Here is a 14,606-nt window from a genome sequence, read left to right as displayed (position 1 = left end):
TATTAAAATAATACTGGCATATAATTTAATTTCGATAAACCTACACAACACAGTAAACAAAAAAAACATTAACGTGGTAACTGCACTATATATCGAATTTTTTAAAACGCCATCTATTCGTAAAAATGCGAAACTAAAAATGCCGCCACACTTACCACCGCTTGCAGGGTGAACGAAATTCGCTTGGCTGGCCCGGTTTGCTCAGTTCGCTCTTTTCGCTTTTGCGTCCAGTGTAAATTGCGCTTTACACCGCACGCCGAGAGCGCGAAGAGTCGTGAAAAAACGCCGGGCTTAGTTAAAAATTTTCCCCTGGGGTAACGGGTGTAGGGTGCAATAGTTATTGGACGGCCGTGAATATTGGCGACTATAATTTTTTTAAAACGCCATCTATTGGAAAAACTGCGAATTACAACCGGTCACAGTTGCCAGATTTGGCTACCTGTTTTTACTGTAGTTTTGCGTAAAAAATATCGTTCGTCACATGGGATACTTTTTGGGCCGCATAGATTCGACTGGGCTACGTATTTATATATAAATATATCTGAATAAAAATGCACTTTAAAAACGGTGTTTGGTCGTGTCGTATAAGTATAGACCCAAATAAAACAAACTTGATTTTTTAAATAAATTATTTATTATAAAGATACACAAAAATCTATCTACTTCTAAGTAAAACTCGAAAGTGTAGAAGTAATTTTTTTAAATATCCTTTTTCGTGATAAAGTTTTAATACTTATTAGGGTAGTCTAAACACGTTTATCTTTAGATAATAACAGGAAAATTAATATTTTTTCTGCTATTCCGAAGAATTTATCAAACCACATTATTTAATTTGTACTTTGACTAAGAGATTTGTTTATTAAAGTAATATATGCATTTTGGATTGGTCGATACCCTTCGTGGGTTGGGTTTTTGTTTTTCTTTTAACAGAGTAGGAAGTCATTTAACTTTTTCTTATATGGTATTTTCGATAATAAATTTAATATTCGTTTTTAATATTGTAATTTGTTTCTCCAGTCTACTTTCTGTTCTGCATTCCGTACCTATTTTTATTGTTTTTTGCTTGCTTCCGTGCTACTGGTTTAATAAAGAAATCTTTCGATCAGCCTTCGAATTAAATAATTATAATTTCGTAAATGCGTTGAAATAGTTGCAAATTAACAACTTGAGAATATTACGCAGGAAAATGAACTTTTATACACCGTCCAGCAAGACCGTTGGTTGCATAATTCGTTGCAATCTACTTTGCATATGAAACCGCTGTTCTCGACCTATCGGTAAATTACAGTTCGTATGTGCATTTTGCGGTTTATAGCACGTATTATGAGCCCGCCCGTCGTTATTTTCGGATGGGTTTATAGGTCGGCTTTAGACCCGTAAATTGCCAAAAACGTTTGTTCCGCCATTAAAGTTATTGCGGGAAAAGTACGGACGGTGTTTTTTTCTATTTTATCGTCAAATCTCTGGTTATTTACCGAAAAAGAATTTTTTGAGTCGGCTACTTTTCATAAAATTTTTGATCACCAAAGCCGAAAATATCTGGCTGCGTGGCAATTGAGCATGTCGCTCACCGCCGCCGGCAGCGGAAACGAAATTTTGCTGCGTTGGCCGTCTCGGTTCTCCAGCATAAATTGCTCTTAAGAGCCACCGTGCGGTGGAATATTTGGCCCAGGCGATCTTCCTTAGGCGGACTTTCGGAAATTTTCCTAGTAATAACGATAATCTTCGAGGGGTTATAAATAAATCGGGTAACGGAGGAACAGGAAAATTTCCTTTCTACTTTAATAAGATTCAGAATAATATTTTCGGGCTGTAGGACAAATACGGCGACGAAAATTTATGCGTTTGCACTTAAAAGTACGGGCCAAACGTTCTTCCGTAGGCCACGAAGAGGCAAACCCCATCATTCCGGACGGGACCGAGACTCGACTAGTCTAATAATTTCTGATGGCCGCAGCGGGGCGTCGACTTTCCACGCTAATACCGTCGGCCCATGGCAAGTGGGTGGACTCGTAGGTCGGGCCACGTCCTGCCACAATTGCGAGAAACCGGCTTTTACGCACTTGGGCTCTGTTCTGTCTCTAGCTGTCGCGGCCAAGTTTTCCCCTTGATTTTCGTATTACTTACCATCGACCCGGCTACCGTACCTTTTCCCTTCGTTTGCGTTTACTTTCGACGCCGGATGGCAGCATGCCGCCGCAACGACCAGGCCGATAGGTCGCGCCGTTACAAAATAATTGTCACCGAGGTTTTTTACCTGGCATTTTACGCCGAGGGCTTCGGACACCTTCGTCGTTTGACGGGTTCCGCCCGGTAAAGTCGGGCCTTTGGGCCGCCAGTGCGGGACGGCCCGAGGACCCCGACGCCGATTCCCCCTTTCCGCCAGCCATTCTTTTTACCTTTATCGGAATCGATCATCACCGTATTTTATTATTGGTAGGTTGCATCCTGTTCGGAGAAACCACGGCCGCTTCCCTGGGCACCGACGGCACTCACTACTTCAACATGTGTTGGCAACACGCCGCCGCTCACGTTACTTGTCCTCCCCTCAGACCCGATCCTCGTCTGTCTTCTCGCCTCATGGACTACCTGAGCAGGTAATTTTACTCCTTTCGTTTTCTTACCTCCAGGACGCCTGCCTAAGCGTCCCCTCTGCCACCGAGAGACGGGAGGAACGTCCCGCGTGGTATTCCGCGTCGTCCATGTAGTTTCTTGTCGGCCACTCACCGGTTTTCCGGATTCCGAGGACCCGGAAAGGTCGAGAAATGTCACCAAATTCGGGGATTTTTCTGTACGTATGTCTGCGAGTGTGTGTGTGTGTGTGTGTGTGTGTGTGTGTGTGTGTGTAAACGCGATTTCCAAGCCTAATAACTCCCGTGTCTTTTGTGGAAAAAACGTCGGTCGTCGTCCGGGCATTTGCATTCGACTGATAAGTGTTTTGTCCCTTAAAACATCTGGGACGTTTACTTTTTCGGTCGTTGGAATTGGCCCGAACCCGATACGTTTCTTCGGCCACTTAAATCCTTTATGGCTTTTGCTTTTCGGCCCGCGACTAGGTACCGTTTTTTTGACTTTTTTGAGTTTTGAAACGTAGAGATTTACAAACAATTCTCAGGGTCACTCAAATCCGATACTTTTTGTCGTTACGTACGCGTAATGGCCGGTGGCCGGAAAAGTAAAAAGGCAGAAAAATTCCGCGGACGAGTATGCGCGTCGGCATCTATTTCGCTTACTATTTCGGGATGGAGTAAAGATTAAGAATGGAAATTTGCACGATAACCGACGTATAAGGGACACGGATGCTATTAAATTTCGGTGGTTAAAGGTAGGGGGTGGGAAAACGGAGTAGTGTGTAGAGAGGGGTCGGACTTTATCGGGATTTTATTCGTTATTAGCATTCACAGTTTTCCCGTAAAATCGGTCCTTACTGTCAAAATTAATCCTTTTGCCATTTTACGATATTTGAAAATACAGAATAAAAAGCTTTTATAAGAAAATGCGATAACGGATGGCGCCGCACGCAATTTTATTTATTTCGATTATATAAGTGTTATTTTTTAAATAAAATCCGGTAACGGTTGGGAAAGTTACGCCATCTGTTGCCGGATTGTTATGGGCAAGACGAAGGGAAAGAATTTCTGGGTTTCCAGCGTTAAACGGCTGGGTGTGGCACGCCTCCGTTCATAATTCTATTATTACGATTATTATCGTTTCGTTTTGTTATTAATTAAGAAATTAATTTAGTGAATAAAAAAGACGGAGGACGGAATCATTTGTGTTTCGGCTGAGATTCTTTTGTCTCGTTTGCAGTGGCGATCTGACGGTGACCGCCAGCGCCAACGCTACTTTCAACAACGCTCAAAAGGCCCTGGGAGCCGACGACTTTACCAAAATACCGCACGGAGTCAACGGAGTGGAAGACAGGATGTCGGTGATTTGGGAAAGAGGAGTGGTAAGTACTATTTTCTTTTCGCTTTTCTTCTTCCTCCGGAAAACTTCATTTTGGTGACGGGTTCATCATATTGGTCGTCCCGTTACGTGCGCTCGACCCCACTACTTATTAGAAAGGTTGCGGCCGAAGTTCAAACGTTAAACTTGTACAGCAAGCAGAAGTACACGTTTGACGTTTGAACTCCAAGTAAAACACGTTGTGCCACACGTTCCCGTCGCGCACTGACTCGTGGGATATTGAAAAATGGCGGAAACGTTGAACAACGACGAATGTTTCCAGCGAAGGTAAATAAACAACTTAAACTATTTTAAAGTATTTATAGGATGTTTAATAACACTAAATAATTATTTTTAATTAGCGTCGTGTCTCCTACCATACGATAGGACGATAGGCCTACCTCATACTTTTGTTGAAGGAAGTAGTGGCTTATGTAAATCAGAAAGCAGCTCGGGAAATTATTTTTAGAAAATTTACAAATGTATTACACTGTTGATGGTGGATGCTGCGAAAGAACAAACCTACTTCTACAGAATTATGATAAGCTATTATGAACACAAATATATGTAAATTCTGCAGGCACTTCACATCACTTGCAAAAATTTGAATAATTAAATAATTGGTTAATGTTACCTATGGTAGCGAACATGGCGGCTCGTCTCTGAAACAGTGGGGACGCACGTTCTAACCTAACCTAACCTATTCTATTCTAATAAATTACCATAATTATTGCCAACCAAATTATTAGAATAGGTTAGGTTAGAACGTGCGTCCCCACTATTTCACAGACGAGCTGCCATGTTCGCTACCATAGGTAACATTAACCAAATAATTTCTGGATTAAAATAATCTGTTTCTTTACAATATTATTTATAAATGCTTAAAAATCGTCATTTTAAAAAATACGTCATAATTTTAACTCCAAACACACAAAAAAGATGAAGTTTAGGCCAAACTTTTACTCGCCATGCTAGACATAGTGAACGCCGTTATCGACCTTCCAGAATTGCCAAATGGCGGCGCTGGACATTTGACGTTCACGTTTGAGATGAAAACTTGGACCGCAACCTCGCTATTGTTTTCGGTCGGTAACAAAACGTTGGAAAGATGACCTTCACCGTAGTCTGAATTGGAATAAAGTACTGTAACCCCCGCTATTGAGGGACGGAGTGCAGTGCGGTGGTTCTCCCATCGGAAATTTAACCCGTTTTAATGGGTCGAGTCTCCGTGGGGGAGAGTTGCGTGGCGGTGAGGGGTGGGACCGAACTTTTTTCGAAACGGGAATTTCGAAAAAGTCGAAATTAACTAGTGTCGATTAGCGAGGAATGGCCGTCTCTGTCGGACACGGTAGTCTTATTCCAGGGTTTCTTTGGCAACGCGGTATCATTCAAGTAGTCGGGTCGAGTCAAAGGCTTTTCTTTTAATCGGAATGAAATTTTATACTATTTAACGGAAGAGGAAGTGGCGTCGGCTTCCTTCGGGGATAAATAAGTTCTAACCTACTCTGTCTTTTAATGCCTAGGTTACCGGCAAGTTAACTCCCTGTCAGTTCGTGGCCGTCACCAGCACCAACGCCGCCAAGATATTTAATATTTATCCTCGCAAAGTAAGTGGCATTTTTATAAATTAAATATAATTATTATCGCGTGCATTTTTCATAAAGCGGAAAATAAGAACCGTTATACCAGGTAGTTTCAAAAGGTTCCCGGAATTATGCTGAATTAGTCAATTAAAGGTAATGAAAAAGAGGACATGTAATGAGTCTTAGATAAACGTGTCAGGAGTAAATAAACGTGTTCAAATAAGTCCGTAGGCTACTATTTACCGAAGGTCGTGTTAGTGAGACGTCGTCTAGAGAAAATGTCTGTGGAAGAACAACGTGCAAATATGAAATTTTCTGTGTTATTGGGGAAAACCCTCCGAAACCTCGAAGATGCTTCGGAACGCCTACGGTGAATCTGCCACGACGCGCTCTCAAGTTTATGACTGGCATAAACGTTTTCGTCAGAGACGGGAAAGTATCGTCGATGATTTGCCAAGTGGTCCTCCGTTGAAATCAATCTCTAAAGAGAAAGTGTCTGTTGTACGTGTCGAACAGCCAGCAGTTAATTGAGCAGATGGCCAAGACGCCAGGAATTTCGGTTGGAAGTTGTCATTTTATCTTGAATGATCAATTGAATATGCACCGTGCGTAGGCAAACACGAATGCTGACGGGAGACTGGCGATACGTTGTGTGCAGACCCCGTCGAACTGGACGATAAGAATCTGGAATTTCTTGTCAACATTATGGGTGACGAAACCTGGTGTTTCTTGTACTATCTCGACCAAACGACAGTTTACGGTATAGAAGTCGCCCACCTCACTGCAGTTTATGAAAATCAAGCGGGACAGGAGTAAGAGAAAGGTCATGTTGGAGGTCTTTGATTTTCAAGGGATTTATTAGTGTTCACTGCGAGTTTATATCCGAGGGTGGCACATTCAATAAGGAGATGTACTCTACTTGTATGTGAACGTCTCTTTAATCCAAAATTATGTTCGGTAGACTTTCTCACAGCATTACGGTTAGAAATATCTTTATTTTTTTAAAAAAAATTGGATTACATATGCATTTCGGGTTGGTTTACATTTCCAACCCCTCTTCAGTGCTACACAGAAAAAACAAAAATATAAGTAGGGCACAACATCTTAGTCGCTCGGCGCCTTTTAAACCACGGATAACGTCGTTTGTCCGTTCTCCTATCGCCTCCCGAAAATTTTCCCCGGACGAAGACCGCCGTTATTTTGTTTATTAAATAAAGTCTCTGGCCGTTTGTCCTTTTTCCCGTGTCTCGAACAAATTTAAAGAAAGAAGGAAGGACGCAATAACAAATTCTGGATATTCTTTTTGAAGGTTTTTGTAAATTAATGCGTTTTGAATTCAGTTGTGTTATCGTTCGGAATGTTGCCCGTGTTTAACGGCCGGGAGAGAGAAAACGCTAATGTTTTTTATTCTTTCCCCGGGTAGCTGTTACCTTTGCTTTATATATTGAATGATCAATTGAATATGCACAAATATCAATTGAATATTTGTAGCTTTCCAATAAACTTGCTTTGTATGTAAATTTCGCATTTTATCAATCTTATTAATTTGGCAGTATTCGGATACCGAATCTGTAAATTGTAAATTACGGAAAGTTCCGATAAAATTATTTTCGATCACTCGATGTTTATTAATAGCGTAGTCGGATGCGGTACTTTATTTTTGCTTCCTCGCATCTGTGATGTAATTATTTTACCCGAGTGATGGTTAGAATACACTGTACGTTTTTTATCCCGGTAAATTTGACTAGTGATAAGGTGATATTACTACTCCCACAATTCCCACCAAGTTCGTCGTCTATAAATATTCCTAAGTACTTTATATCACTTAATCTTGTTTTTTTTCAGTTCTTTGAATCTAAAGGTGGTCCGCATCAAGTACCGTACTTTGTTTCTATTGCGAAAACAAAAATTTTCTTTTGTCGCTATCGATAGTCTGCTTTATTCGTTTGGATATAATTGTTTAATACTTTTATCCTATAATAAAAGAGGTCCTCTCCAACCCACACTTTGCAATTTTGTTTCCAACAGAGACCGTCAAATGCTGGCCAAGGACCCACAAAAACGGAGATTGCCGTAATAGATTTGTCCAATTGCCACGTAATTAACTGCTAGAAGCGCATTAAAGCGTCCACCGCGGAGAAACCTCATTTTAAGTGTATTGACGAGAGTGAATAATTTCGTGTTAGTTTACGGAAATGAAAATTTTTGTTGGTATAGAAATAATTATTGAACGATGATTGTTGTTAGGATATTCAGGTGTAAAAAGATCTCTAATCTCGAAATTCTCGTTTAATATCTCACCAAGTACTACAAGTCGGTCGGTTATAACGGTCTGGACCGGACTCCGGTCACGTCCCGCCCATTCGACCGACCCGAACAAAAGACGTCCCCGAATCTCGCGCCCACCCGTAAATGTAACTCGATCGGACATCTGATCGTTAGGTTTTCACACGTGCAAAAACAACTGACCCAACAAATATCAGTAGACTAACGGATTGCCGATCGGTCCAGGTGGCAGCTTACCACTCGGGGGATCCGGGGTCGAAAAGTCCGGGGTGGTCGGATATGTCGGGACCCGTCCCTCACCACCCGGCGCCCCATTGCAGGCCTGGTCGAACCCATAACGGGCTGGCTAAAAGAGGCCCTCTTAGTGCCCACAGGGCGGAGAGAGTTAAAAAAATCAAATTTAGATCCTTTGTCTTTATATAACGGTAGTAGTAGATTACTATTGATTTCTGGAGGAAAGGTGCCACTTTCATACGCTATATTTATCAGATATCAGCTATATATTTTATTTCTCTATTCAAAAAAATTGGTGTACTATAGATTACCACCTATGGAATTTCGGGACTTTGAGTATATATTTGAACTCAGAGGACGGAGACGAGTTCAACGGTACCCTACTTTTGGGCCGGAGGCAAAAAATAAGAAAGTTATCACACTTTTTTCGGCGATCGCGCGATGATCGGGAGTCGCGTCGTTTTCTCCGCTAAGCCTATCGCGTGTTTAACAGGCAGTCCGGCAAGTCGGCCATATATACCTTCAACAGAGGTAGATGTTGATCCATGAGCACACTGATCGTATGCTGTTCGAGTTAAGTTCTTTTCGCACACCCTCGCACTCGTCGATCTCGGGGGCTGCGGCCCCTCAGTCTCGCTATCGCTCGCGGTCGGCTAGTACTACGAGCACTATCGTGATCGGGAGTCGCGATGCTTGAACAAAAGGAAAAAAGGAACTGTTGTTCGACTGTTCGTGCTCCCGACTGACTCCCCCCGAAAGGGGAGCCGCCGGCAGGCCGCCGATTGTTCAACGTCACTAGTTATTGATTCACGGTAGTTCTTGAACAAAAAAAAAGGAAGTGGCGTTCGACTGTTCGTGAAATTTCTTGCCTTTCAGAGTGCTTTTTTAAAATTTGTTTGCAGGCTTTACTGCGAGAAGGCAGCACTAGCAACTACGGTGACAACTGCATGAAAGCATTAAAAAAGTATGATAACTTTCTTATTTTTCGTCTCCAGTCCAAAAGTAGGGTATCGTTGAACTCGTCTTGGTCCCCTCGGTTCAGATATATACTCAAAGTCCCGAAATTCCATAGGTGGTAATCTATAGTATCCCAAGAAATTTATGTTCTGTAAGCTCATTACAGTAAAACCTGGTTATTTCGACGTCATATAATTCGAAATGAAGTCTACTCTCCGACGGGCCCATTGGTGGCCGAGCGGTTCCGTTCCCCCCAACACTAGTCCTTAGGTGGACGGACAGGCCAGGTGGATTTTTTCGGGTTTTCTCCCCGTCTCTAAGGACTAAATAGGGGCCAGCTACCCTTAAAGACTTTCCTGGGCAGATGGCTCTAATGTGGCGTGGCCGTAACTAACGATACAAAGTAGTTCCGGCCGAGAGAATAGGATTTTGCATATATTTTAGTTGGGATAATTCGAAATACGTACAGTACAACGAATTTCGAAGTCATTACCTGGTCGGGCGACCCTCAAGAATATGGTTTAATTGGAAATCTTCCAGCATACTACGCGTTCATGAGGAAAGTTTTCACCTCCGAGTGGCAGTTTAGTTTTCGATTTTAGCGATTACACATCGGACCTGGGTTCCGGGTGGCTGGGACATGGTACGAAGACGGAATTTTTTTTTACGTTTTTATTTTTATGGAAGAAATCTGTTTGCTATTTAATTAATTTGGACATTTATGGCAAAAATCTATTATTTGAATAATTATATAATTATATTGCATTAAATTGGCCCGCGTATTTGAGATAGAATGCGTACTTATAGTTATATTCATTAATAGTGCTGGTTTTCATGGGATCACGCGATTTTCGTAATCTCGAACTCCGGACGGCGAATTGTCCATAGAACTAGCTATTGGTCCTCTAGAGCAGTGTTCCGCAACCTTTTTCTACTTGTGGCACACCGATGACTCAACACGGCACACCAAAATGTTATTTCCCTCAAAATCGTATGATATGGTACTATTAATAGAATTACGTAATGCCACTAACCTATTATTATTATTATTAAACAGACATCAACACCTGTGAGCAAATTTATTTTACATATAATTTCTTAGAATACATAAAAATGCATGGCTTGTAATAAAGAATAAACAAGCATCGTCTTGTTTCATCAGTGCTGCCACAGAGAATGAAATACAAGCATAAGAAACACAACTATGATAAAAATATATAAATAAAACTTGAAATTAACAGAATAGGTAAAAGTTCATGTCACACCTTCACCTTGTGACGGCACACCGGTTGCGGAATACTGCTGTAGAGCAGCAGTTGGCGACCCGTGGTCCGCGAGAAAATTTGGGTGGTCCGTGGAGAAATTTGTACATTGATCAACTGAAGGTTACGCGAACTATCACGAAAGAAATGCAAAATGCTTAGTTGCTTTCTTCACTCATTGGGGTTTTATTTTTCGAATCTAAAACCAAATACGAAGCGACTGTTATCAATAATGAGCAATAAACAATATTGTGAGTGCGATTGTCATCCTTCGCAGAAAAGCGCATAAACTTATTTCAAACAAGCAGCAATGAACTTTAGGCTTACATTAATTTGATATAATTAAACAAGCGAGTTTCATATTAATATAGTAAAATTGAACTTTTACGATCATTATTTTACAGATTTTGTATCGTTTAAAAAAATTCACGGTAGTGATTGTGCGTTTAGTATTAGAAAGGTTGCAGACCGCTGCTCTAGACGAAATTCTTATGTAAGCTTTTTTCGTACGTCTGTCTTCGAATATAATTGTAACAGCGTCAGACGACGCGTAATTAATGAAAACTTACGTTTTCATTAATTACGTTATTACGCGTCGTCTGACGCTGTTTTCAAAAAAGCTGAAATTACGAGGGTGCTTCACTCGGTGCCAGCGGCATCCGTTTAAAAATTCCTGCGCAACGCGATTTTATATTCCGGCCGGAGAGCGCGCCCTCTGACGACAAAAACGGCCGTTTGTAGAAGCAGTTTACGGTGGAAAGCAACACGGGCGTTGTCCGTGGCACAGACAGTTTCGTTTCGGGTCCATTATGCGGTTTTTACCAATAAAAATTTACAAGCCGTGAAAGAGCGAGTTAGTGCACGCGGTGCACTAACTTGCTCTTTCACATTTTTTCTAATTACCATTAGAAAAAAATTCCAGAAGACACTAATTTTGGCATTCTAATTTTTTCCTGGCTACTTTGAATGCTGCGTCGTCAAGATAATCCATTTTTTGGTTAAATTTTACCATCGGGATCCTTCTTTTGTTTCTAAAAACGCGTATTATAAAATTGTAGATTCTCCCGTGACCATACTGTCGATAGTATGGGCGCCGCCATCTTTCTTTCTCTCACTGTCGTTCCTAAATGCCTACAAATGGCGGAGCACTTTTGTAGTAGTAGCGCCACCGCTATTAACCGATGCGCCCGAAGTAAGAACTGGTAGTATCGAACTTGTGAAATCGTATAAGATAAAGTCATAATCTTATTCGAGAATCACAAAAAAGTTCGGATAATTCCAAATGGTGTGTTTTGTTTTCCAGAGTTTCGAAATAATTAGGTTTTACTGTATTAGGTTGTGAATTTGCAAAGGAGTAGAGTCTTCTAAGAAAAAGTATGACGTATGTTAGAACTCGTTACGCAAGGCAGGCTCGCCGTAAGCGGGCGTGCAAGGCGTGCACCGCACGTGGGCGGCACGTCCAGGGGGCGGCAAATTGGTATTGCTGGCAAACTCAGCGTAGGTAGTTAGGTAGTCGTAGTTAAACAGAGGCGGCATAATCGGTATTGCACACGGGCGCTCAAACAGCTTACGTCAGCTAGCGGCGCTGCTGACGTAAGGTCGGTCCATACTGCTACCGGCAACGGGGTAAAAGTTCTTTCGTAGATCCGTAGTGTATTACCAATCGTGTGCCGGTAGTTAAATGTTTTCCCCTTATAAATTAGCCGTTTAATTTTAGCGTCTTTTCTAGTTCTTAAAACTTTCCAGGGTAAGTGCTTAATTTTTTTTCCAATGTTCGGGTGTAGAGTTTATATTGGAGAACAGACGACTACGAGTTTTTTTTCTTCTGTTGGAATACTCGTTTGTTTAGACGGGTTTTTATTTCTGTTAATTATTACGTTGTTCCCAAGTTAGATTACTCGTTTTCAATAATCGAAACTGGAAACTTGACGCAGAATTTTTCTGTCTTATTACGATTGTGGTTTCGTCCTATAGAATTTTTGCAGAAATGTTATACCGCACGCCATACGTAGTAGGGCCGACGGATGAAAAGATGACGTCGCGCACCCGTGGAATTTCGGGTCAGCTGCCACTCACTCGCGGCGCCATAATATACGTCGCCCGAGTACTCCTGGGCGATTTTATTGCGATTCAGGCCCTCGAATCGCGCTAACCGGAGATCCCGCTTAGCTCTTAGTCAGCCTTTATTCTCTTTGTCGTAGTGTGACTGTGAAGTTTCTTGCCACTCTAAACGTTTGAATCCGTCAAATTTTTCAAGTATCTCGTTCCGAAATAAAAATCGTTAATAGGCTATAATAACCATAGTCTGTACGTTTGTTTGTGGCTTCATGCGTTGTCTTTTGTTTTTCCACAGATAGCGCTACTCGGTAACGCCTCGTATTATTTATTTGTATGTTGTTACCGTCGCTATTATTAATAATCTTTTATGTATATCGGCATGGAAATACCACGCTGATTCCAGCTAATTTTGTCTAATTCGGATGAAATTTTGGTTATATTTATTCCAAGCTTATTGTTCCTTAATCGCCGTGTTTCTTAAATCACATAAGTTGATAAAATAAATATTTATCATACGGGAACGTATTTTACACACGGACAAATTAAATTCTTTAAATAGTCATTATGCAGAATGCATTCTTTGGACCCCTCTTCGGCCGCAGACGTTCCGGACAAAGTCAAAAGGAAAATACAAATTTTTAAAATATTTGTCCATAAATAATGTAGAATTATTAACTTGCTTCTCGTCTATACCGGGTTTAATAAAACATATAAAAATGGAAATATATTTTAAAAAGGGGATTACCCGGGGCTATTTTTAATTTTATATTATTAATTTCGTTATAAAATTATTTAAAAGGGGATCGAATAAAGCTGATAAAACCAACAAAGTTAAAATAAAATCGACAGCCCATAAAATTTAAGGTATAAAAAACCATAACTAAATGTAAATATTAAATAATAATATTTTAAAACGCCAGTTTAAAAAATGAAAACTACAATTACCGTATTGTAAACAAATTTAACACGAAAGTTAAGAATTTAATGATATAAACGAAAAAACTTGGTTAAAATATAAAACAACATAAATATATACTAGAAGTAGGCCTACCGGTGTGACGTTTTTTTATACTTCGGATAAAGTGAGAAAAGACAAGATGGAGACAAAGTATTACCCGAATATAAGAGTTTTCTTGTTAACGCACTTCAGGCCACGATTTCAATTCATTGTATAATTTTTTGGCTTTTAAGTGTTGGGAAATTTTCTTTTTACGGTGAGATCTGATAAGCCTTATGAACACGGGGACAACATTATTTAGGCCTCCCAACAAATATGTTAAATTTTGTATCTTTCCGCGAACTGGGTTGGGAACCACCGTCGTCTGCGATCTGGATTATACAAATTTAATTTATCCACGTCTATAAAATACAAGTCTTTATTTTACGAAATTAACTTATACTACCGACGAAATATTTGGTCATGTTCTTCCTATCTTCCGACGAAAGGTATAATGGAAGTTTCTACTTCATTTACGGAAATATCGATATTAGCTATAAGAAAGTTGGTCGGGCCACGTCTTTTACCTTAAGTGGCATTTTAAAATATTTTGGCCGACTTACTTTATTAAATTTAAAATCGAAACGTCGAATTTTAAATATGGCGGTACGGTTTTACCGTCGATTTTTCGAAAGCGGGCGACGTCTATTATACGACGGTAGGCTCTTAGAATCCGGGCCATTTTTCGGCCAATGGCATGCGAAAAGTGCAAACGGACGTTTGTTAAACGTTCAAAGCTATTATTTTCGTACGGTAGAAAAGTTATTTTGAAAATTTATCGACGGCACGAAACTTACGAGTATATTTTAGCACGTCGTAGAGAAAGATACGGATATTTATTAGAATAAAGTGTATAATCCGTTGTGCTTAACCAACAGGGTCGCATCCAAGTGGGCTCGGACGCCGACCTGGTGGTGTGGGATCCCGAGGCCACCCGCACCGTCTCGGCCAAGACTCACCGCCAGAACACGGATTTCAACGTCTTCGAGGGCATGACGTGTCACGGAGTACCGGAATACGTGGTGACTCAGGGCAGAATCGTCCTGGAAGAGGGCGAGGTAAGAAGTCTTCCGCCACCCTCGCCTCTCCCTCCGTCCTCTCTTAACCGCTCACTTCTCGTTCTAGCTGCACGTGTGCCAAGGAATGGGAAGATTCGTCCCCATGCCTCCTTACTCCCCTTTCGTCTTCGGCCGCATCAACGACAGAGAAAAGGTAATTATTTCGTATAAATAAACAATAACATTAATACCCGACAGGTAGGCTCCTAGAATCAGGGCCATT

At 40.9% G+C, this 14,606-nt stretch overlaps 1 protein-coding gene across 3 annotated transcripts in view; it reads left to right on the top strand.

Annotated features, from left to right (window-relative positions):
* LOC136975649 (dihydropyrimidinase-like) overlaps positions 1-14,606 on the top strand; it is a 29,737-nt gene that overhangs the window by 10,958 nt on the left and 4,173 nt on the right. For all 3 annotated transcript variants that reach the window (XM_067270739.1, XM_067270741.1, XM_067270740.1), the window contains exons 9-13: positions 2,441-2,597; positions 3,811-3,952; positions 5,472-5,555; positions 14,204-14,383; positions 14,451-14,537. In XM_067270739.1, the coding sequence (XP_067126840.1) occupies positions 2,441-2,597; positions 3,811-3,952; positions 5,472-5,555; positions 14,204-14,383; positions 14,451-14,537 (650 nt within the window). The remainder of the gene's footprint in view (positions 1-2,440; positions 2,598-3,810; positions 3,953-5,471; positions 5,556-14,203; positions 14,384-14,450; positions 14,538-14,606) is intronic.

The sequence above is a fragment of the Centruroides vittatus genome, unplaced genomic scaffold (assembly GCF_030686945.1).
Source record: "Centruroides vittatus isolate TY-2023 unplaced genomic scaffold, ASM3068694v2 contig_377, whole genome shotgun sequence".
Taxonomy (NCBI): Eukaryota; Metazoa; Arthropoda; class Arachnida; order Scorpiones; family Buthidae; genus Centruroides; species Centruroides vittatus.
This window is presented reverse-complemented; position numbering and strand designations above follow the sequence as displayed.